The sequence below is a fragment of the Carya illinoinensis genome, chromosome 7 (genome assembly GCF_018687715.1).
Source record: "Carya illinoinensis cultivar Pawnee chromosome 7, C.illinoinensisPawnee_v1, whole genome shotgun sequence".
Taxonomy (NCBI): Eukaryota; Viridiplantae; Streptophyta; class Magnoliopsida; order Fagales; family Juglandaceae; genus Carya; species Carya illinoinensis.
The window spans coordinates 898,704-919,848 of NC_056758.1; the positions used below are offsets into that span (position 1 = coordinate 898,704).

The 21,145-nt window shown below is 32.2% G+C and overlaps 1 protein-coding gene, 1 long non-coding RNA gene and 1 other non-coding gene across 5 annotated transcripts; 1 reads left to right on the top strand and 2 right to left on the bottom strand.

Annotated features, from left to right (window-relative positions):
* Positions 1-5,349: 5,349 nt before the first annotated feature.
* LOC122316946 lies at positions 5,350-7,097 on the bottom strand. Its single transcript, XR_006244324.1, has 3 exons — positions 6,516-7,097; positions 6,365-6,420; positions 5,350-5,858 (listed from the first exon to the last, which is right to left on the bottom strand). It is a non-coding gene; the product is annotated as an uncharacterized LOC122316946 (long non-coding RNA).
* Positions 7,098-11,847: 4,750 nt separating this feature from the next.
* On the top strand, positions 11,848-19,507 carry LOC122315849 (cysteine synthase). Of its 3 annotated transcripts, none has more exons than XM_043132088.1 (11): positions 11,848-12,008; positions 12,886-12,939; positions 13,035-13,144; positions 13,673-13,730; positions 14,759-15,022; positions 15,101-15,238; positions 15,324-15,375; positions 17,050-17,129; positions 17,849-17,908; positions 18,691-18,771; positions 19,175-19,507. In XM_043132088.1, the coding sequence occupies exons 2-11, from the start codon at positions 12,898-12,900 to the stop codon at positions 19,265-19,267; spliced, it is 978 nt and encodes a 325-aa protein (XP_042988022.1). In that variant the 5' UTR covers positions 11,848-12,008; positions 12,886-12,897; the 3' UTR covers positions 19,268-19,507. The 3 variants fall into 3 exon arrangements, with proteins under 3 accessions (XP_042988022.1, XP_042988023.1, XP_042988024.1); XM_043132089.1 differs by having other exon boundaries at positions 11,857-12,008; positions 12,878-12,939; XM_043132090.1 differs by lacking the exon at positions 11,848-12,008 and adding an exon at positions 12,034-12,111.
* Positions 19,508-20,068: 561 nt separating this feature from the next.
* Positions 20,069-20,229, bottom strand: LOC122317602. The gene has a single exon (XR_006244530.1). It is a non-coding gene; the product is annotated as a U1 spliceosomal RNA (small nuclear RNA).
* Positions 20,230-21,145: the final 916 nt, after the last annotated feature.

Consider the following 21,145-nt stretch of genomic DNA (forward strand, 5'->3'; position numbering starts at 1 on the left):
ATTATATTTTACTTGTAAACTTATCATACAATACTACATCATGAGATAATGAGCGGATGATGAATAAATTTTTTCGTTTTGATTTCATCCCATCTCACTCATCATCCAAACGCTATAGACACAAAACATTTTTTAATTTCAAATTTTTAACTTTTTCATCTAATCATTATAACTTTTTCAGATTTTTAAATAAAATATAAAAAATAATTCAAATTTTTTAAATCCTAAAATAAAAATTATATTCTAATAATATTTTCACTTTATAATATTTTTATTCAACTTGTTCTCTATCTTTTTTCAAAATACAATAAAACATTTTAACTTAGAATATTTCACTATTATTCACAAATTTTTCATCTTATCCCAATCTCCAAACATCCCAAAAACTTAACACGGATAAGACTTCTCATATCTATTATATTATAATAAATGTCTATTTAATTGTAAATAGTGATTTTTTCTTGTTTTTCTGTTAGTTTTCTTGTTTCCCGTTAAATCCCAATTAAGCCCCCTTTTGTGTCCGTTTGTATTCTATTATAATAAGTTCAAATTTGCAAGAAAAACAATGCCACATTATAATAAGTCCAGACTAGGGATACAATTGTTTTTTTTATACATTACAATAGGAAAACATTATAATAAGTTACAATTTGGAAAAAAATACGGGTCCATTTGCTCTCCTTTTTTCCCTTTTGTCTGTTAGTTTCATGTGCTCTCATTTTTTCCCTTTTATCTATGTGCCAGCAACTGAATATGTGAATATTGTTCATGCATTAGAATGGAAGCTGCAAACAGAAAGAGAAAATATATTAGAAATTAGATAATATATTATATTGCATGCTAGCGTAAAGACAATATATTATATTAGAAATTAGAAATTCTATTATATATTAGGAACTGAAAATCTGAATATTGTCCATGCTACAGTCTTTTACGTGTGGACCTTAAAGTCTAACCATCGATTATAAAAAGCTATATACGGAGATTGGTACTACTGCATGGGGCCTCCTTTTTACTCCTAAAATTACAACATGATTAATATTTATAAAAGTCTAACCATTAATTAGAAAAATGTTGCAACCAAAACAAAAACATGAAGACGGGAATAGCCCAGCATGCAGTAGTCAGTTTTAAAGTTTAAATATCAAGATACATATTTCATAGGAATCCAAGAGGCATTGAACTATGTTTAAGAAAACCATTCTATTAATTTCAATTTCTATTACGCTCTATATCTCTCAAATCAAGTGCCTCTATATCTCTCAAATCAAGTGTGACCAAGCAATATAGTGGTGCTAAGGTTTCAAGGAAGATTGAAAATGTGAGCCTAACTGCATTTTTTATGTTTATAACATATATAGTCTATTTATGCATTATATATGTTTGTTCATATTTCTAAGAAATGAAGTAACTGATGCCATAAAACCTATAAATTCATAAAACTTATCAAAAAACTTATTCATCCAAGCGTATATTCATTTTATCTTCTATTTCTTTTAGTTTCTTTTACGCTCTATTTCTCTCAAATTAGGTGTGGCCAAGCAGTGGAGTGGTGCTAAAATTTGAAGGAAGATTGAAAATGTGAGTCTAACTACCTTTTATGTGTTTATAGTATACATAGTCTATCTATGCATCACACATGTTTGTTCATATTTCTAATAAATGAAGCCACTAATACCATAAAACTTAGAGATTCATAAATTTTATTAAAAAACTTATAAGAAAAGTCAAAAACAAATAAAACATAATCCCTATAGCCAAACAATAATAAGAAGAAGAAAAATATAGTAGAAATAATTAGAAAATCAATCTCAAAAACAGAGAAAAAAAAGGCAGAAAGTACCTGGAAAAGAGGGCCACTGTATAGTGATAGACTGTATCCAAACAAAGCAACAAGTTTCAAAAAAGAGAAGAAGAAGAGGAACATAGAAATTTAAGTAAATCAAATTGTATAGATTTTGTTTAGAAACCATATATAAATAAATGAACATAAATAAATTTATGTATTCAATAATTTCATAACTTTAATACATTTTTTTAATAAAAAAAAAAGATCTATAGAGATTTGTCGATTATAAGAACCTTTAAATTTTTGGTATAATATGATCTCAAGCTAAACATTTAGAACTTAGAAATAAAAGAAGTCAAAACCATGAAAACAATTGTAGAGTAACAATCACCTCATTTAAAACTTTTACCTTTTGTTTTGGCAAAAAAAACAAGGCACCAAATCAGATCAATTAAACTGTTAAAACATGCATAAAAATGAAACCATTGTCCAAAGTCCCCGCAAAAGAAAATAACCACCAAATCATATCAATTGATTCAAAAAAATGAAAAAGAGACGTAAGAACCATGAAAATAATTGTAGATAAGTAACAATTACATAAAAAAATGCACAAAAAGCAAACCATAATCCAAAGTCCTTGAAAAAAAAAACAAGGCACCAAATTAGATCAATTAAACTGTTAGACCATGCACAAAAATCAAACCATAGTCCAAAGCCCCTGAAAAAAAAAAAAAACCACAAAATCAAATCAATTAAATAAAAAAGGAAAAAGAGAATAAAATAATGACATGCAAACCTAAAAAAAAACAATAAATTCTTTAATGATGAAAAGTCATGAGAAATATTACAAATAGTTTATGACGTGTAGAGAAGTAACGATCACATTAAAATAAGCACAAAAACCAAACCACAATCCAAAGTCATTGAAAAAAAAACACCAAATCATATCATTTAAACTGTTAGAACATGCACAAAATATTAAACCCTAGTCCAAAGTCCCTACAAAAAACAAACCAACAAATCAAATCGATGAAATAAAAAATGAAAAAGAGACACTACAAGGAATATAGCCTTTACCAGCACTATTGTGTGCGCCGCAACAAAATACGCTGCTAATGTCATTTATTTACAGCGACATCAAAATCGACGTTGGTTCTCAGCGCGGAATTCTTATGGGCGCGGGGGGGAATAGGACTGTGAACTAATGTGGCGGAATTTTGTTGTAATACGTCGAAAAATGCCGCCGCAAAAATGTATATTCCCTTTACATCGTTTTATTACGTCGGGAATAGATACTTATTATAGCGATATTATAATAATCGTTGTAATAAGTCCTGATTCTGTGCCTAACCCGTCCCGAAACCCCCCTTCCTGTGATTGTGATAGTTCACTTACAAGGAATCCCATTTCCCCTTTCCCCTTTCCCCTTTCTGAATTTCACAGTTTGTATATTGATGATTTCTTTTCGTCTGAAACAATACGCCGGTGAGGGGAAGCTCCGAAGGCAAGGACCACCATCTCGCTGCGTTGAAACTGCCGATTAGGTGTAGGTAATTTCATTTCCTCCACTGCGCGGTTTAGGTTTTCTTCAACTATCATATGGACTTGAATGTTGGGGATTAAGGTCTCGTAGCCTGAGTGTAGTCTTTAAAAGCATTTAATTTGTTTTAGTTGATTTTTGGTAGAGTTTTTCAATGGGCTCTGTATTCTCTTGCGATGACAGGGTATGTTGACCTCGATTTCCCTCTCAACTATGTACGCGGTCCATTGGCTTCCCAGGAAGTGAAGATATTCCTCTTCTGAACACTCAGATCCCGATTTTGTTGTAAGTATTTCTTGCTGCCTATTCTCTTTATTATTTCTCTATTTGTTGGAGATGGGAAAGTTATTATATTTGTCTTACCTTGATAACACTAACGTGTTTTTTAGAAATGCCCCCTATTCTCTTTATTACTTCTCTTGTATAACCTTGATCTAATCCTTGTCTTTTGATTATAAAAATCTGCACCTCTTACTTCTCAAGGTCATTGTGTCCATGTTTGGTATCTTTATTATAGGTTGAAGCAGCCAAATAGTGTTGATGTGGAAGGGCTCCAGAATAGGCATATACTGGACACAGGAAAATGCACTTGGTATGGCCATTTAACATGCTATTTTCCTGCATCCAATGTTGTTTCTTAAAATTCTTGGGGATGTTTGCTTATTTTTGCAATGATATATACTGCATTATCATTAGCCTCTTCTATTTGTACTAACACTTGCAAGGTTATATTGGGAGAAGCTAGTATGAGTTAAAGTTGGGAGATTTGGTCTTTGAATATTATATATGTACGAGCCTAATTAATTGAGGAAACACATATGTACGTTGAGATAAGGTTTACTTAGTTGGCAATCCATCATTATGGGTTGCAGCTGCTGATAGTTCTGAAGGTTTTAACCAGATGCAGTTGGGGGGGTTGGTTTCCCTCTTGCTCTCTAGTACATGACTATTTTGCAATGCATGTCATAGTTTGGCATTTCTTTTTGCATTTTAGTTATAATTAAGTTGCAGTATGTTAAGGCATTCATGGTAGCTGTAATTTTCTCTGGAATGGCATTTAAAGGATTCACAAGGGGCCATTAAACTGTTGGAAGCTAATGTTTCAGGTTTATTGCACTAACTCATGAACACACTTCCTACTAGGTGGATGATTATTATAGGTTGTTAAGTGTACATTGGTTGCTTGTTTTGGTTGATGCATGGCTGGACCAAAATGTATGTGTGAGGATGTCTTCTAGTACTGGATGAAGGTTCAGGCCGGGATAGTGAACCTGCTGGATGCATGTTAGACCTAACTCTGTTTGATCACACTTGGAAGTTTTTTGTTGGGATACAAATCAACATGAACTGTTTTGTGGTATTGCTGATTTACTGTGAAGCCTGAGTTAGCTGTGCGTGTGGAAAGTCATTCGATCCTGTCTCACCTAGCCCTGCCAAGCCATGTCTCGTTGCTGCCTATAAGTGTTATGCATCATTTTGGATTCAGTTGTAAATGTTAAAGTTGTATTACATTTCCAGAATGTATTGACCTGCCACTTGAAGTTTGTAAATCTAATATTTCGTATGTAATAGTTTAAAATTCTTGATCAATTCCTGGAAAACTGATCAAGGATTTTTAGCAGTTTATGAATGAATGTTCACATGGTTTCATATGAACTTTCTGAATATACTTGGGTTTGTTTGGGAATTCTGGATGTCATTTAGGATATTTTAGTTCTGTTGACCATTAACAACAGTTCATCAATAATATAGGAATGTATATATTCATGATATATAGTGGTCTAATATTGCATAAATTCTGTACTTTTGTTATGGAGATGAATATATATATATATATAAGGTTTCTTAATGAACAATTATGTTCAGATCCAATATTAGACGATACATATATATGATTCCAAAGTAATGTATATATATATGAATTTTTGAACTAAAAAAATAAATGTGTATGATCAGTTTGGTCAACAAGTGCTTATTCACCATTTTTATTCCACGCAATTTGGAACCTGGTTGCAAAAATTCAGCCATTAATAGATGCATCTTGTGTATTGATGTTCTGGGCGCGCGGTCAAACTTGTGACAGAAAAGTCTTTTAGCAGCGCTTATATAGACTATTGCGTTGAATATAAAATGTCGGGATTATTCAATGAGCAAGAGGAATTATTTTGCCTGCTTGATCACAACCTATAAATCCCAGGGCTCCAACATTATTTGCAAGGAGGAAATAAAGTCGCATAAGAGTATTTGCAAGGTGGAAATAAAAGCTGCATATAAGTATTTGCAAGGAGTAAATAAAGCTGCATAAGAGTATTTGCAAGGTGAAAATAAAAGCCGCATATGAGTATTTGCAAGGAGGAAATAAAGCCGCATTAGAGTATTTACATCAGTTTGTGTGGCCTGGTGGAGCCTTTTTTGTAACAGCAGATTTCCTTATTTGCGTTGACAACTACATCGTTGAAAAATAGTATTTTCAACGTTATGGACAAGTCGTTGGAAATAAGAGCTTCCATCCAATGTTTGGCAACCATTCTGCAGCGATCAGGAAAATGACGGGAAAAATCATTTCCAACGATTTAATTGCTTATTGCGTCAATTATCAAGTGCTGAAAAAGGCTATATTCCTTGTAGTGAGAATACAACAATGACATACAAATCAAAAAAATAAAACCCATAAATTTTTAAGGATGATAGGTTATGAGAAGTGTTACAAATAGCTTATGATATATTGATCACATTAATATTAATCAGCTAAATTATACATCCACGCATATAGACTATATTTCTACTCTTATAAAATATATATATATACTTCCTTCCAAGGTGCTTAAATCATTATCACAAAACTCAGGCACAAAATTTAAATTAAATTTACATTTCATATTTGTTTGGCCAAAAATCAACTTTTTAGGGTATTCGCTTAAGCAACAGGGTATTGAAATGTCATTATGAGACTTGACTAGTTGTAATTTTTATTAAAAAACTCTACGATAATGTAAAGGCGAGGAAGGTAAAAATTAGAAATAGTTGCATTGTACCAGGCTTTCAGCGCTTCTCCTTGGCAGAGAACTTCATGAAGATATTCAAAAGAGCCCTAAACGAGCAAAAACACAAAATCAAACATAAAACATAAAGCACAAAAAGACTTACAAAATAAAAAGAACAAAAATCATGGCTTCCGAAGCTCACATGCAAGAAATTAAGTGCGGAAGCAAACTCCCATATCGACCTGATGGTCCAAAGAACAAATCTAAAAAATAAAGTGAAAACTAAAAGATCTAAATGAATAGATATAGATATGTTATTACACAAAAAACATAGGTGTTGGATTTTCTCGGTTCTATACTAAAACTTCTAGATCTGGTGTTGTTTGTGAACAACAAGAAAAAAAAATAGAGCTTTCAAGTTGAAGAGAAAGAAAGAGACGTAAACAATTTTTTTTTTTTTTTTTTTTTTAAACCATATCAACAAAGCTTTCAACGGAGTCAAGTTAAGTTTTTTATATTGCGTCTTAGCTCCTCCTCAGGATGAAAAACAAAGGGTTGAAAATGGATAAAGAGAAGAGAAATTGAGTCTGTCGTCAAGACGATTGAAATAGAGGAAGAAAGAAAGAAATTGAAATAAAAGATGGAGTTGATTTTCAAAGAGAGAGATCGAGAGAGAAAGCTCGAGAGGGAGAGGAAGGAGAATGAAAGGAGCATCAAAGAGAAGAGGAGAAATTGAGTTGTGTTCAGAGAGGAAGCTCGGGAGGATAAGAGAGGGATTTGTGTGGCGTAAAACTGATTTGAAAAAAATATCCCTGGCACAACATCACGATCACGCAACTTGTAAAAATTAAAATAACGTCTTGAAACCGATAGAAAATAAATAAATAGAAGGAAAAATAGACTTTTAACATACGAAACTTTTTACTTTAAATAAATTTAAGATAAATTATGTATAAAATATTTCAATCAATTTCAGTATGTGTATTAAATAATTGATTGAAATTAATTTTCCTATAAAAAGCATGTTATTTCTAACAGTCTCTTCGAAATGATCTAAAATTTTAAAAACTCAAAAACTAATTAATACACAGTTTGGTTAGTCAGTTCAAAAAAAAATTATTTAATCTAAATTGTACAAAGGAAATTAAGCGGCTAACCAAACACCAATAATGCCTTTGACATATCAACAATAAATAATAAAAAGCATGAAAAACTGATGTAGCGTCAACGTCCTTTTTATTTTTTAATCCCCTTTATCATTACTGCTCCTGAAACATCATAATTACAATAATATTATATGTTATTATTAGAATAAATATAGAATAATATAGAAAAATAAATATGTTATAGAATCATATTCTAATTTATAATTAGAATAAAAAATCCCAAATTTCCTATATATTGAAAAATAAATAAATCTTAATTAGAATAATATATTTTAAGAGAAATATTTTATTTTTTTAAGATTATAGAGAAAATTCGGCCAACAACTTTAAAATATATTTTGGGATTTAAATTTATTTATACATTTTTTAAATTACTCATAAATATTAGTTTTTATTAATATATTCATAACTATTAAACAAAATTTTGGATAAAATGCATATATAATGGTGGTTGAGTTGCGCCAGTTATTTTTTGACATGTCATGTATTGGCTGTAAAAACTGAATTGGGCATGATTACAATGATAGCTTCCTTTGTTACCATTGCAAAAACCAAAGTATTTCCCAACCGCGGTATGTATCTTATAATTTTTTTTTTATAATTTATGTAAAAGATTTAATATATAATCTTTATTAACTCTAACTTAAAATTATATTTCAATCGAATTTATAGTTCTTGAGCATATGTCGAACTCGACGATGGTACAGGAAGATTGTCTGATGTTATGTTTGGTGAAGTTGTAGAATAAGTATTCGGTTGTTTGGTAGTTGAGCTCATGGATTATACTGGCGATGTATGTTTTCTTATTTTCCATTGTTTTATTGATGTGAGTAAAAAAGTCTATTTTAGAATTTTTGACATATTTACTACATTATCTATAAGTAAATTGAGTTTTATATTAAAATTGAGTTTTATTTACATCACGAATACTAATTTCATTAAAAACATTGCATTACAAGATTTGTGTTATTTTACAAGAACATTTACCAGATATAGAAAATATTGTAGCATAAGCTTCACAAAAAGAGTGGATGATTCAACTTTATGTTGACCCTAACCAACTTAACCAATAGCAGCACGAGAATTTCAACATCGTCTTTATTGATCTTGTACAAGATGACACAAAATAATGAATTATAGTACAAAAATCAAATGACACATATTTTGATCTAACATTTTTGTTAGACTTGTATTAAACTTATCGCATGCAGTTTTGCTAAAATTATGGATGTTATAAACATATATTGGATTATATAATATTTTGAACTAATATTTTTATCTTATCCACTATGCCTTAAATTATTAAGTGAAATCAATTTTTTTTATAAAATATATATATATTATTTTTTACAAATAACCATTTGATAAAACTAGGTAAACGTGATTTGTACGTTACTCCTACCTAGTAGAAGATTACATATGTGTATCTACCAATCAAGTCTTTCGTTACAAGTTGCAACATTTATCCCCATTGAGGAGGAAGAAAACATCATGTACCTTCTAGGTTACTTGGTGCTATAGACGCGCGAACATCTCTCTTTAGAATGCCATTGCTCCTCGATGTTAAGAATTTAATGGTTCCTTAGGTTTGATTTGATTATACAATTTATATGAGATGATATATTTTGTTAAAATTTAAATAAAATATTGTTATAATATAATTTTTTAATATTAATTTTATTTTAAAATTTAAAAAAATTGAATTGTTTATTATATTTTGTATAAAAATTTGATAAAATTATAATAATTAGATAAGATAAAAAAAGATAAAATTATTTGACATTTGGTATCTGAACCGGGCCTTAGTGTCCATTGTCTACCTATTTATAGCAAAACCCATTATGATGCAGAACGGGGTGCGAAGCCGAGCAATGTTTATAACGAAATCATATGTACGGTCATTTACAATAATTTATTTAGGCAAATGGATAAACAGTTTAATTATTAAATAAAAATAAAAAATAAATTAAAAATAGAACTTTTCTCTAAAGGAATCCTTGATAGACTAAGGTCCCGCTTGGTTACACAGATGAGATGAGATGAGATGAGATGTTTTAAATAGTAATAAATAAAATATTGTTATAATATAATTTTTGAATATTAATTTTGTATTGGGATTTGAAAAAGTTAGATTGTTTATTATATTTTGTATTGAAATTTAAAAAAAGTGTAATGATGAATTGAGATGAAATGAAATGAGATTTTTAGTTTTGACTAAACAAACAAGACCTAAACATTATCCTCCACAAAATTTCAGACAATGCAATGAGTATGTTCTGTAAGTACACATCCCGAGGTTTCGACTCTCCACCAAATCAAGTGGAGAGGAGGCGTCACAAATTCATTTGTGCATTTTCTCGATAATCTCTGCACTATATAGACTCCCTTTCCCATCCTCATTCGAAAACGGAAAGTCGCAGGTAATTTCTTTGCTAATTGGATGATGTCTTTTCGAAGTTTAGAGGGGACGTGACCCTCTAACAAATATGGGTGACATATTGATTTGTTGACCAGAACAACTATCCTATGGCCCACTTGCCATGACCCAATCATCTCCGAACAGCCGTTTGGAGATCGGCTGCTTCCTCTTTGGACCGGCCCTCGACTATGCCTAGTTATCATAAATGTATAGGATGCGTATTCATTAAAAAAAAAAAAAAATTATATCTATAAAAAAAAATTAAAATTTTAATACTAAATATCATTATTTTATTAAAAACATGCGACATTTGCATAATTATATTAATCATTACTCTATTATTTTATAAAAATACTCTTTATTTTGAAAAAATTGTATAAAGAAATTTTAAGTGATTTGTCTTCCTCAAATTCAAATGGGTAAGATCTCGTTTAATTATACAAATTATTTCATTTTATTCCATTCATTATAATTTTTTTAAATTTTTATATAAAATAAAATAAAAATTTCAATTTTTTCATATCTTAAAATAAAAATAATATTCTAAAAACATTTTATTAAACTTTCAATTTTTATCTCATCTCATCTCATTTCATTTTATCTATATAATAAAAAGAGAACCTTATCCCTTTTTCTTGAACATTCGCTTTTAAAGCTTGTACAATCATAGCAAGTGTTTTTAGTGTACCAAACAATCATATCACATGTTATCAATAGTTGATCCCAATAAGGCTAAAGTAATAATTAATTATTTGTAGTTTCTTCTTTTAATATTTTAATAAAATAGTAAATAATTATACGTGAATGCCCCGCTCCTCTCTTATATTATTACATTTTTTTCTATTTATATTTTAAAATAAAAATTAATAATTTAAGCGAATTTCAAAATCGTATTTAGTCACATGCTATTTGATTTCATCGTTTCTACCCTCTCTAGCACGATTGATTATTTACAATAATATAGTCTTATATAGTATCGAAATTTATGTTTTAAATAACAAAATAAAAAGTTGCCACGTCAGTTGTATTCATATTTTAGTTTTAAGGAAACTCAGAATGAATAAAGTAGAGTACAAATCACCTGATCACGTTGAGTACAAAGTTGGATATAATTCTTTAATCCATCGACATTCTGTGCAAAATTGACTATATAATTTAAAAAACCATATTTTGCATTTAGAACTAATTGCATTGATACGCATTCCAATAATAAATTATTAAGATCAATAGTATGATGACATAATATAATATGATCCGGTTTTCTAAATATAAAATGTAGATTCGAAACCCTCAAGCTCTTTGTATAATACTATATACAGTTATTTTTACGTATTTTTTACTCATTTTATTGACGTGATTGACTGCGTTAATTTTTTTTGTAATATTCAACTAATTACATCAATAGAATGCATAAAAAATAAATAAAAATGACTATATATAAAATTTTTAATTCACCAATAACAAAGCTATCATTATAAATTATTATTTATAATTTTGGTAATGTGGTTATTAGTTATTAATATAAAGAAAAATTATATACATTATATTACCATTTTACTTTTATTTTATTAAGTAAGATGTGACATATTTATTAACGTTAGATGATTATTTATTGTATATTTTTTTATTATCTAATGTTGATAAATGTACTATATTTTACTTAATAAGATAAAAGTAAAATGAAAGTATTCAGTATAGCATTAATCTAAAGAAAAATCTAGTTATAAGTATAATTATGTATTAATCTGTACACTAATTTAATGTGATTGATCAAAAAGTAAGTTTTATTAAAAATAATGTCAATTTAAATTTAAAATATTATTGATCAAAAAATAAATTTTATTAAAAATAATATTAATTTAAATTTTAAATATAAAAAAATAATATTAATATGTAAATTAATATACGATTTTCCTTTTATATAACAAAACTCTTCGTCTAATACCAAATGCAACTCAAATCATAGCTTGGCCGGCCGTTGACAGATTCTTTTTTTTATATTACAACGGGGGTTTCCTTCTATTTCCTCTATTGTCTATCTGCCTCTCTGTCTCTCAAGCCTATCTCTGGTCCGAGTTTGTCTCGTTCTTGCTCGGATAAGCTTTCCCTGGTGAGAGTTTCAAGCCGAGTACACTTTCATTCATATACATCATTTTCTTGTTTTGTTTCAAAGATTTCTCCGGAAAGCTCTGCATTGTTTGATAAATTCCCAGGTTCATGAAAATTTTCTCAAAGTTATGCTCCTCCTAAAAGCAGGCTAATGATTTTGTTTAGTATTTTTTTTGTTAATTAATTGAGTGGAATCTGAACACTTTTGAAGCCCTTATTTTGTAGTCTTCTTATACGAACCAACTCTTTGTGGTATGTGATACTCTGGGTCAATTTCAGATGTTGTGTGGGAATATGATGGCTTCTCATGGTACAGGAGTGAAAAAACTGCTTCTGTTTCTGAAATTTTGACCCTTTTTGTTTATTTTTCTCTTTGGTATCGCTTATTACATAGTTTTAGTTCCTTTTTGTGGACATGGAGTTGGTGATCTCGGTGGTTGGTGATATGAAAGTCTCGCACTTTGTTTGGTTACTGAGAAATTAGAAGAGTTGAAAAGATAATAGATCTTTGAGTGACAAGACTTACTGCAACTTTTAAAAAACCAAAACGCCAATAATTTTACAACATAGTTGATGTAGAAAGCTTTCACATCAGCGGTGTGCTGGGTGTGTAAAAAATAAGGTTTATAAATAGATTTTCTCTAACAAGAATAATACTCCCCACCCCGGCAAATTTGCTTGCATTAAAACTTTCAACGATGAAAATCTGAGATTCAAAACTACAGACTCCCACCCCCATCAAATCTTTTTGTCAATGATGAAAAGGTCATGTTGCATACTTTTTCTTTTTCTATTACTATACGTGCCATACTAGTTAATGTTGATTATATATATTTGTTGTTTTTGCCGATCACTTAATCCCTTTGTCAGTGCTGCAGAGGTTTGATAAAATGGTGGAGGAGAAGTCTGTGATAGCAAAAGATGTTACCGAAGTAAGCCATGTTCATCTCTATCTTAATACCAATACAGTTATCATATTAAAGATACTGGCTCACTCTGCGAATCTTTTCATTTTGGACATGCACAGTTGATTGGTAACACACCGCTGGTATTTCTCAACCATGTTGTAGATGGTTGTGTAGCACGAATTGCCGCTAAGCTAGAGATGATGGAACCCTGCTCAAGTGTCAAGGACAGGTGATTAACTACGTTTCTTTTGATATTTTAGTGGAATTACTAATTACTTAAAAGCTGTCTAATTTTCTTGGTTATATTCGCTTTTCTTATGCTGCATTTGCTTGCACGAAATTGGATTTGATTAGAATCTTAATTTCATGTGTTCAATATCTTGCTTTCTAGCCAATTGCTTTTTTGGAGTGGCCTTTCTATGAAATTTACTGGCAAACTCCCGATCATCGTTTAATCAAGGAACTTGACATTAATAGCTTTAGTTAGGGTCTCTTGGAGAACTCTCTTGTACCAATCCATGCAGCTGGATGCAGTCTTAAAATTATTTGTACTGATTTGTTTTTTTTTTTTACACTTATATAATATGCCAATTCTATAATGTACTGAATCTATACTAGTTTTTTTTCTGCTTACCAGAGTGTAGTAGGTATTTCCTTTGTATACTTCCTGTGTACTTGGGCTGTGCCTATTCATGGTAATAAAATCTCTTATTAGTTATAAAAAAATAAATAATATGCCAATTCTGTTGCATTGCAGAATCGGATATAGCATGATTGCCGATGCAGAGGAGAAAGGTCTCATTACTCCGGGTGTGGTTAGTAATCAAATTGTTCTCATGCAGAGATGCTTAAATCCATTGTTGGATACCTTCACTTGAAATCACTCTTTTTATTTTTTGTTTTTAAATTTATTGGCACCTGGTGTTTGGGAATGGTGTCCTGACTAATCCCAAGGGTGCGCATGCCCTCGGCAAGGAGTTTCCCATAAGTGCACACCGGGAAATTCAAGGGAAAAATCCCCCCGACCCGATGGCCCTAGAGATTGTTTGCACCCAGTGGGATTCGGACCTTGAAATCACTCTGGACCTTCACTTTTTACTAATTGCACTGCAAGCTCATGATTTAAGGCCTATAAACATCATGCATGTTTGTGCTCTCCTGTTAATGCCCCTGCTATGTTTGCTTCAATGCCACAAATTGTGTTTGAGTATGATGTGATGCTTTGCAAATTGGACTCCCATCACATTGTGAACACATGTAGGTACCAACTTGTGAAGGTTATATAAATCATTATTGATTTTTTGTAAATAGCTAAAAACTCTTTATAAGTAATGCAAAGATTTTATTAAAAAGTGCTAAGGGACCCAGCCCAAATACATAGAAAGTATACAAAAGGATGCTCCCATCTAGCTAGAAGAAGAAAATGAGCAGAATTCCTTAAACTCTAAAAGAATGGAGACTTGGCAGCTTGTGTGAGAATCCAACCAAGCATAGAGAAGAAATAGCTAAATTAGAGAAGGAAAGCCATAATTGGACTCGCTCTTATAAGCATTTTCTTATGCCTAGTGCTAAATCTTCAGGTCCCAAGTTCACCCATATTTTGATTTTCCATCATGGGAATCTTTAACTTTAAAGTTCTACTCAAATGTCAACTCTCTCTGTCTCATACACACACATATCCTCACAGTAGGATGGAAGAATATAGTTTCTCAAGAAGAACATAATTGAATGGTCATAAGTTAATTGCTGCTCAATACTCCATTAGTGTTTTTGTAACTGTGGGCAATGAGGTGAATTAGGGAACTTTTGAAGTGACAAAATTTCTTTGTTATTCATGCTCTAGAGTGTCTTGATTGAGCCTACCAGTGGCAACACTGGCATAGGGTTGGCATTCATGGCAGCTGCCAAGCGGTACAAACTCATAATTACCATGCCTGCTTCAATGTCTCTTGAAAGAAGAATCATTCTTAAAGCTTTTGGAGCTGAGCTGGTTCTAACAGATCCAGCCAGGGGCATGAAAGGTGCTGTTCAGAAGGCTGAAGAGATACTCGCAAAGACTCCCAATGCTTATATTCTTCAGCAATTTGAAAACCCTGCAAACCCAAAGGTATAATTTGCATCAATGTTTTCTGCATGCTTGAGTAGCTGGCTGGAGAGATTTACAATCACATTCTTTTGTGTTTAGATCCATTATGAGACCACTGGACCAGAGATCTGGAAAGGCTCTGGTGGGAAAGTTGATGCATTTGTGTCTGGGATAGGAACTGGAGGTACAGTAACAGGTGCAGGGAGGTATCTCAAAGAGCAAAACCCCGATGTTAAGGTTCGCTTGCTTAGAGAAAAGATGACATGAGCCTATTGATGCTTTCTGTCTTAATAATGTTCTTACACCTCTGTTTTGTGTTTAGCTTTATGGGGTTGAACCAGTTGAAAGTGCCATACTGTCTGGAGGGAAACCTGGTGAGCAATGCTGTTTTGCATGCTTCATTCATGTGTTCTTCCTTGTATTCATCATTCCTTAGTTGCTATTTCGCTTGCTTTTTTTGTTTTAACTTTATTGGCTTAGCATCATGGATGAAATGTTTATGATTTGTTCTTGGTACTTGGAGGGTGTACCATTAAAAAATTTCTTTTTGACTGGTTTACTTGCATTCTTAATATTTTATAGAAAGTGGTGTTGATTTCACCTACACTTCTTCTTTCCTAAACGCTTTACATTCTCATGCTTTTACTTGTATCGTTGCTGACAGGAAGGAATTTATTTATTTTGATAAGTAAACAATTATATTGATATGAATAGGCATAGCCCAAGTACACAAGATGGTATACAAAAGGTCACACCTAGTTAGAGAGAATTAATAGAAACAAGAAAATCATGAAAATCTAATCTACAGCTGTGTCCCAAAGAAAGAGTGCTAACAAAAAATAATCTAAGTTCTTCTAGTGAGCGCTCCTTGTCTTCAAATGTCCGGTTACTTCGCTCCTTCCATAGGCACCACATGATACAAATCAGGACCATTTTCCACACCACAGAAAGGAATATCCATTTGTTTTTTCCTTTGCATCTTAATTTTTTACTATTTTAAGTGTATGGCTCCTGCTTAAACTTTTTTTCCTAGAGGCATTTCCATGGAAGGGATTTTAAGCCTTTGGGTAAGAAATCAATCTGTATGTAGGACTAAGCTAATGCGGATAAACCATGGACCTTGGGCTGCCTGGGTGGATATCCTGCCTGAAAACTCTGTTGGCCCTGGTAATACATATGCTTAGTAGTTGAACTGCTCTGTGAAAATGGGTCCTATCATAGTCAACCCATCAGGTGCATGAATGTCAGAACAACACTGATTTATTCATGGGTTAGCTATTTGCTATCTTTTTTACTGATACCGATCCAGTCAAGCTTTTTTTTTTCCCTTTCGTCACTAGGAGTTTCAGTTTTTTGTTCAACTTGTCTGGACATGCACGCATGTATTTTACCTATTGTGGAACACAAAATGGGTCCCTCAACAACCTAGTTGTTGCATAATTTTCTTTCTGTTTTTGTGTTGGGTCCCTTAACACAAAATGATTCCTTCTGTTATTGAGGCATTAAAAAGAAAAAGAAATTTATCAAGAGAAACAAACTGAAGTTTTATTTTGGAACGTGCTTATGTAGTTCAATGACCCTTTAATTGGTTACATAGTAAACTGGTATCAAATTTCTTTGCCTCTTAACATGTTTATGTAGTTCATCAATCAATTTAGCTGGTGTAGTGATATATTGGCATCAATATCATTTGATCCATGCAAGTTATTAGCTAGATAATTGTATTTTGGGTAATAAACTTGCTAAAAGGTTGAATGCTTTGTAAGGTACCTATATTCACCTCAATTCCCTGCCCTTCTTTCATACAATTCCATTGATAATAAAACAGATTTTTTATAGTGTTTTTCCATGTGATGCCTAAAACTGTCTAGGATAATTCTGTGTTACTTGTCATGGCCACTACCATTTCTCTATGTTCTTGTGTTTGATAACATTTCCTAAATCTTTGTATACTGTACCAATATTTTTTGCATATCTATCCTATTTGAAGCAAACAATATCTTAGTCTTTTGCGTAACATGATTAACTGCATGCTTGTCAATCTCAAGGCCCACATAAGATCCAAGGAATTGGTGCTGGCTTCATCCCTGGAGTTTTGGATGTCAATCTACTTGATGAAGTTATTCAAGTAAGCCTCAAAACTCCTAATTGGTATATCTTATAATTAGCTTATGGAGTTATCTGTTAAGTTAATTGCGAAATCCTGCCTCCAAAGAAAAATGTGAAAGATGGCATACAATGAAGAAACACTGACCTAAAAAAGGGGTAAAAAAAAGGAAAAACAAAAGTGGACATGTAAACCAAGAGAACTTGTAGTTTCCAACATCATAATTCTCTTGACCTTTTTCTGAGGAAATACATTTGTCCGGACAAACTTCAGATTTTCTTATTTGATTGATAATGATTTCTGAACGCTCTGTATAAGTATATAATTCAGAGTGCATCCTTTTATGTGTTCCATCAAGTTACATTGTTACATTCAAAGCATGAAAGTGTTTCTTGAACTTTTTTTCAAGGCTAGTATCTTGAAATCTTACCATGTGGGAACCGCATGGTTCACTCTTTTGCTTGCATGTGTGGGGATTCCAAACTATTTTGCAAGCAAGTTTTAGACAATCTTAAACCTGTCAATTACAAGGGACTTTCTACCCTCAACGTTTTTCTTGATCTCATTGTTTTTAATCACTGTGACGGTTATATGACTTTTCTTATGATGATGTTTTGTATATCTTTTCCTTTTTCTTTAGAAGTTCCAGAAAGTCAATAGATTTTCTTTCTTTCTTTTTTATTTTTAAATTGTTATTGCCTTTCTCCCTGTGCCCCTCAGACCTCATGCTAATCTTGCAGATATCAAGTGAAGAAGCTATTGAAACTGCTAAGCTTCTTGCATTGAAAGAAGGTTTGCTGGTATGCTTACATCTGTAAAAAAATATGTTTCGTCAATGCATTCTCCATTTTCTTTTCCTGCAAAATCTTTCACTACTCTGCCCATCTTAAAGCATGTGATTGTTGTTGTTGTTATTGTTATTGTTATTATTATTATTATTATTTTTTTCTTCCAACGATAGATCACTTTCATTACTTAAAAAGAAATTCATACATAACATTCAGTTACTCCTATTATTATAAAACAAGCAAACTTAGACATTATAAATTAAAGAAACCAGAAGTGGGCAGATCTTTTCCATTGTGAAAATTCAGCAAGCATTGTGGAATCTTTATTCTGGGTATTTCTCCAAATTCAGCATTTGAAGACGCCCATTGCGGCACAGAGTGCACGTACCGATTTTGAGCCCGGTGTATCTTAACTGCTTCCCAGCTTTCAAAGTTGTTCAGGGGAACTCTTGAATCACTGATCAAATTGTCTATTGTCCAGTCAGAAGTATTAAGGGGGTTGTTCAAAGCTGATATTACCACTTGAGAGTCCCCTTCAATTTTGATATTCTTCCACCCATTGTTGTTGTCTAATCTGATCCCAATAAAAGCTGCTAACGCTTCTCCACAATTTGGGTTGCGATTACTAGAAAACTCTGCAACACACCCTATAATGGTCCCAGTATAATCTCTGCAAACCGCCACTGCTGTACTACCTGAGATCTGGGATGCCTTTTATATTATTATTATATCTGTTCTGGGATGCCTTTTATTCTTTTGATCTTCTATGACATCTGTTCAAACATTTATTGCAGGTAGGGATATCATCTGGTGGTGCTGCTGCTGCTGCAATTAAGATAGCAAAGAGGCCAGAAAATGCTGGGAAACTCATTGTTGTGAGTTTGATCTTGTTATTGCTAGCAAGCGATTTCATTTTTGTGTTAAACCATAAATCCTGCTTAGAACCAATTTCAATGCGTTTGTGTGTATGGCTGCACAAGAATGAATGTTTTGCTGTAACACGGTAATTAATTACTGCTGTCAACTCTCAACTGGTGCCTGTATAGGATACATATGGTCAGTTTTTTTTTTTTTCTTTTTTTTAATTTGTAATTTTATTTATTTTTTAATTTGTAATTTTTATTTTTTTATATATTGACAACTCCATACGGATTATCAATTGATAGGATATGACACGAATGGTTTGCTTCTTGTTGTATATTTTTTACTCAATCGTAGTCTAAAGTCGTTCTTGAAATGACTAGTGTAAAAAGTCCTTACTAGCCTTGTTATGAACAGGTGATCTTCCCAAGCTTTGGAGAGCGTTATCTGTCATCTGTTCTGTTCGAATCTGTGAAGCGGGAGGCAGATAGCATGGTTTTTGAGCCCTGAATACCCTAGTTTCAAAAGGAGTCAACTTTCAGGCCGGTGGCATCTGAAGTATGAGGCAGAGAACATGGTTTTCAAGTTGCAATTTTTAACTTTGGTTTGGATGGGAATAAATGCTGTGAATAATATGGGAGCTTTCTGCTTTGGAAGAAAATATATGGAAGCTTTTAAATGCTTGTGTATTAACTAGACGTGGAATTTAAATACTCATGGAATTTAAAGCAGAAGAGATGTTTTGGTAAATTCATTTTCTGTTAGAACCACCAAGTTTTTCTTCTTTGGTGAATGAATGTTTGTTCGACCATCGTTTTATTTGGCGTTTAGACCTTAACAAAATCAGTATTCTATGCCAAAATGTTGTAATCTGAAGGAGAATGACTTCATAGTACTGATTAAGCTAGTGTAATTAATGCCTTGTCAAAGTGAAGGCTTGAGTTATCCACGGTTTTTTGTCTTTTGGATAATTTCTATTCTGGGAGGGGTATAGTGCAGTAAACCGGACACGATTTTACTGAGATTTTCTGGGAGCAATTGCACAAATTATGAAGTGAAGACTTATCACTTAAGGAGACCTAAATGTTCTTGTCCATGTCCCGTTTTCAGTTTTTCCCAACTTCACCTTTCCGCTAACATACGTTTCTTCGCATTTGTTTTTCACTCCGTTAGGAGAGACCTTAATTGCACACGTATTGCGTACCACCTTACAAAATTCTCATCCAACCCAACGACTTTACAACAATGTTCTTTATAGAAGGAGACCAACCGAGACGTAATGATAAAACGAGTTTAGGAACTCAAGATTAGGTAGGGGCCGCGCGAACGCAGGCCCCCACTGCCACAAATTATGACGTAGGCTCTGCCACTTGGACAGACCTTAGGCGAGCACCCCTCCTGTGTGCAATGGAGGTCACTAGCCTAGGCCATGGGCCTTCTTGATCACCCATCGACCCCGTCCAGGTAAGTATGTTGGAAGGATGCACCTACCTTCTATTTTATACCCGTTTTAGCTTCTCTTCTTCTCATATCTTCTCGATATGGGACTTCTTAAGTTTGCCGTGAGGGCCCGCCACCATGCGTCTTGCAAGAAATAGAATACGGCCTTTTGCAATGCAAGGCCTCTGTTTGTCAATATTTCAGACGGCGCAATTTTCAATTTTTTATGCAAATTGAGTTCGTTTCTGTGGCAATTTTTGGATGCCACGCGTCGCATTCTATAACATAATAATCTATACAAAATTCATAGACAAATTTCATATAAATTTTAATAAAAAAGTAAACTCTACTTAAAAAAAGTTTAAAAAAAATTATTTATCAGTAAAATCTATTTTTTTTACAAAAGATTTGTATAATAATTATTTATTTAAGATTTATATCTAGCATTACTCTTTATTATTATTATTATTAATGATACACATCACATTTTATAACATATTTAACAATAATATTTTAAAATGAGAATATTTTTATAAAGTGGTGTTATTCTTATAAATTATTTTACAAAAATATTCTTAATTTAAAACATAATTGTGTAAATAATTTTTTTTAATGCTCTCTTCATTGATGTGTTAAATTCAAGGCATCCATAATTGGGCTGATAGTAAATTAGGTTGGATTTCCTAAAGGCACAGCTCAAGTAAAAGTCTTTGGGCTACCCCCAGGCGTTAAAGCCTCCCACCACCCGTAAAGTATTTTTTTTTCCGTCCACTGGCCCAAGCACTCACCCTCCTCCTCTGCTTTTTGTCGGATTTGTTCCACGGTTGATTTTTTTGTTTTTCTTTAATTTTCCGTCCATAGCAGCGAAATATGTCAATCTGCAATCTTTCGGCCTCCTTCGACCAACACGCACCCCACCATCAGATTCTTCAGCCGTCAATCTATCAA